This window comes from Zea mays, chromosome 2 (genome assembly GCF_902167145.1).
Source record: "Zea mays cultivar B73 chromosome 2, Zm-B73-REFERENCE-NAM-5.0, whole genome shotgun sequence".
Lineage (NCBI taxonomy): Eukaryota > Viridiplantae > Streptophyta > Magnoliopsida > Poales > Poaceae > Zea > Zea mays.
The window spans coordinates 20,746,565-20,750,955 of NC_050097.1; the positions used below are offsets into that span (position 1 = coordinate 20,746,565).

The window sequence follows — 4,391 nt, forward strand, 5'->3', positions numbered from 1 at the left end:
CTGAGATGTGTGTACTGTTCAAACTGTCTCAGCTGTGCTAACACTAATCAGGATGCAAGGTTCTTTGGAGCTTCTCCTCGATTTACTTGATGTTGCGAGACAGAACAGAAGGTCCTTCGATACCTGCCTTCAATTATTTATTCCTGGGATGGCAAACAAATTTAGGACTACCATTCAACTCATCATTCTAGAGAGTAGAGACGTGCTGATGATGCAATGGATAGCCAAAACTTAACCCGAAGCATCTGGGATACTAACAAATGGCAGGCACAGCAGGAATTCCACTCGTACAAGTCACCTCAGGATTTGCACGGTTGATAGGGGTAATCCCCCAAGTATATATATCCTATCCAGAGAGGGATTGACTGGATCGTTCCTACGGCATTCAATCCTTTGGGGGTTTACGGTTTAGTGACCCCTCTCCCTCTCTAATCCCTCTCTTTGAAACCATCTGTTCGGTTAACGCAGGGATTGCAACCCTGTGATTGCTCCACAAGTTTAAACATAAAACATATCACTATGCTCTCTCCAAAAAAAATTAAACATCCCAGTCATACAATTCCCAACACATATAATCCTTCTTTGTTCGAATTAAACACAGATTTGACGCATGCTAAATAAAAAAATCACAAAATGGTAAAATTTAACATTTAGCAATGATCAAATATGCTGCAACAGCACAGGATATGTATCAACAGGCATGTTACCTTCAAGTGCTACAAACATCAAGCCTAAAGATGCCTCAACTGGCAGAATATAAATTTACTTCCTCTTTCTCTGATCCGATTGCTTTCTCCCACCCTATAACACCATGAGACAAACGAGCGAATATGCACAATAAACCAAAGTAGATTGCAACAAAAAAAGAATATGAGACAATAATACAATAAATGGTCCTATAATATAATGGGTATCGTTGTTAATTTTCAAGTGTACATGTAGCAGTAGAAAATGGGGAAAAAATCACTGAGTCTGTTAATGAGTAATATGCTACAATCAGTGTGGATAATCCTCAGCCAGAGAGATGCATCTTAAATTACTGCATATAAGGAATCGGAAGAGGTAGACAGATTCAGGCTAAAGCTCGGACAGGGGGGGTGCAGAAGCACATATTAGGAACTCAGGCTAAAGCTCGGACAGGCAGACTGCATATAAGGAATCGGAAAAGGTAGACAGATTCAGTTAATCTAAACAAGAACATCTTGAGATGTTTTGTATTTGAGAGCAGATAAGTACAGCAAGACTCAAGTTCTTGCAATAACAAAAAAAAATATGATGCTAGTTCCAGGCAGAAATACCCTCGGATACTCGGGTTCATTGCAGGTATGCTGCTTCTTGTCGTGCACATGAGCATGCTTGCAGGGAGCGCTGATATCAAGGTCTTGCTATAATTTTCGTAGCTGCAGAAGAAGATGATCTATGTGGTGGGTAGAGGCTTGGGGGCTTCTAGATCTCTGCACACAGGTAAGGAAAGAAGTTCCGAATTGTAATCACCAGCTAGCTGTAGACTACCGTAAACCATCACATAGTTCACTATGTGAAAACAACAGGGAGCAGCACACAAACTTGTTTTTCATCACATAGTTCACTATATAAGGTATAACAGCCTTTTATTTTAGTCCCATAATATAAGGCATGCGCTCTTTAAACATGCGTACATCAATACGGTAGCACTAGTGTTGATAGAGAGAATTAAATACATTTCTTTGTCTTTGAATCCGAGGTGGTTATGCCTTGTATACTAGGACAAAGGGAGTAATACCTAGCAATTATGAATTAAAGATGTATCAATTAGGGTTTGATGTTGACCTCACTGGATCAATTCTTTTCCTGAACTGGTTCATCAGAGTTTAAAATGAGGTGCAACTAACAAGAACAAAAATATATACAATAAATCAAGATAGATACCTAAAACAACCAGAAGAAATAATGTTTTATAAGTGCTGTATAACCTGTATGTCTAGCAGATAACCAATTGAAAATACAATCTCAGTCACTGCAATCTGCCTCTGAAACAAAAAGACAATAAGGCCATCAACAAATGATGGAAGATATAGCAACAGCCATTTCACTAATTTCGATGCAGTCAATAGGCAGCCCATATATCTTGTTCTATCATGTCTTTGTATCTAGAGGATGTAAGAATATTACTGGTGAGAAGGCTGCTGTTGGAGATGGACGCTGGAGACGAGGAGCGCCGCGTCCCTCAGCCCCACCGCAGCCACATGCACTCGTGATGGCATTTCTTCCACGCCACTTGAGTCCGGGCTCCGTTCTGGGTGGGGATGAGGGGAAAGGCTGGGGTAGGCAGGGTTACAGTCCACATGGGGCTTAAACAAACAATCAGTCACTCGTGGGGTTACAAATGATTTTACATAATTTTCAAGGATATGCATGGGTTACACTGATTCAATCCGACCAATACTTTCATGAATAAGGTTATACATGAATCACTGGCAAATAATTGAGCAGCAGTTCAGTACAACAAAGGTAATGATTTTCGTAGGTATCAAGGGGAAACAACTATGCATGTCACCTGGACTGTGGCAGAAGTTGCAATGTTCACCTACTAGAATCCAGTGCACCACTCTTTTTAATGTACAAGACTATGCTATCCTCCTAGAAAGGAAAAAACTTCCTCTGCACTGACCCACCTCAACCCATTGCATACTTGAGCGAATCACCAGCACCCTGGAAGAACAGGCACGAGAGAGCAAAGTCTGCAATGAAGATTCCAACCAAGGAAACAACTACGGCAGATGTTGTAGACTCGCCAACACCCTTGGCTCCTCCATGGGTTGTAACTCCCCAGGCACAGCTCACCACCGCGATAATGGCACCAAACACTTGAGATTTGAGCAAAGAGCTGATCAAGTCCCATGGCCGCAGCGCCCTGCGCGCCGACTCCAAAATGATGCTGACGCTGACGCCAAACACAGAATCGGCCAGGAACGCCGAGGACGCGAGGCCGAGCGCGAAGCTGATCAATGTCAAGACCGGGAGCGCGAGCACGCAGGCGAGCACGCGAGGGACCACGAGGTAGTCGACGGGGTGGGCACCGAGGACGCGTAAGGTGTCGGTCTGCTCCGACACCTGCATGGTGCCGAGCTCGGCGGCGAACGCGGAGCCGACGCGGCCCGCGGCGACGACGGCCGTGACGACCGGCGAGAGCTCGCGCGCGAGCGCGAGCGCGAGGACGCCGCCGACGGAGCGGTGGAGGCCGAGGCGGGTGAACTCGCGCACGAACTGGATGGTGAAGGCCATGCCCACGAAGGCAGCGGTGAGGAGCGCGACCCCCGCGCTCCCGGGACCCACCCTACGGAGCTGCGCCAGGAGGTTGCGGCGGTGGACGCGGCCCGTGAGGACGCGGTGGAAGACCTGGCCCGCGAGGAGCAGCGCCGACAGCCCCCGCCAGATCGCGCGCGGCGGGGACCAGTTGGCGAGCAGGGAACCCGGGGCGGCGGGGGCGGGCGAAGGGGACGGTGGGGGAGGAGAGCTGTTGCTATTGCTGGCGGTGGTGGGCGTGAGGGACAGGCGCGGGACGGGTAGGCGGCGGCGAGACGGCTGTAAGCGGAGGAAGTACGATTTGCGGGTGGATTGGTGGAGGCGCGGGTGCGTCGTGGCGGAGGTGGGGCGTAGGTGGAGCGCGGCGGCGAAAGACATGGCTGCGGTGGTCGGAGATCGGCTTGGCGCCGGCGGTGACTGGAGTGCGTGTGGGTGGGGGTGGGGAAAGAGATGGCCAGATGGGGAAACGGCGAACGGTTTGGTGCGCGGAGGGGATTATTGTCGTGAAGTCGTATACTCAGTACCGCAGGCTTTGGGCCAGGAGCCCACGAGGGAGGCTCTACTACTCTAGTGTCAAGCAGGCAGGCAGGCTGCTGTGTGGAACGTCCGCTTGCTTTATCATGGGCTCGCGCACGCCCAGTTATGGGCTCCAACAGAGAGGCCCTGGGCCCAAATAAACGCCCACATGATTCACAGCCTGGCTGGCTGCACTCGAGCTAGCTGGAGTCTCTTTAACCACACTGAACGTCCTGCGTTCCACTTTTCGCGTCACTGAACTGAAACCAAACCAAAGCAGCAAGCTGTACAAAAGGCATCTACGTACTAGTAGGCTTCAGAATTAAAGAGTACCCCTACTTGCTTTCATGCTCGTACGTACGTAACATTAGTAGGTACGTGATCCAGTACGAGTGTACCAGTACATGATAGCCTGTGCGGTACAGTACACACCGCTCTCCTGCTTCCTGTCCTGTCCTGTGTGCTCAGACTTTTAGTTTGCAACCTGAAACACCGCTACTGGGCCGTCGTTCTCACACGCTCGCCTCTAGCTGGTTCACGAACATGGATGATCAGATCAGATCAGATCATGGGAGCAACCAACCATGGAG

General features: G+C 49.1%; 1 protein-coding gene across 1 annotated transcript; it reads right to left on the bottom strand.

Annotated features, from left to right (window-relative positions):
• Nucleotides 1-2,359: 2,359 nt before the first annotated feature.
• On the bottom strand, nt 2,360-3,756 carry LOC100275524 (Protein TRIGALACTOSYLDIACYLGLYCEROL 1 chloroplastic). The gene has a single exon (NM_001149583.2). It carries the CDS (start codon nt 3,661-3,663, stop codon nt 2,656-2,658), a length of 1,008 nt encoding a protein of 335 aa, NP_001143055.1. The 5' UTR covers nt 3,664-3,756; the 3' UTR covers nt 2,360-2,655.
• Nucleotides 3,757-4,391: the final 635 nt, after the last annotated feature.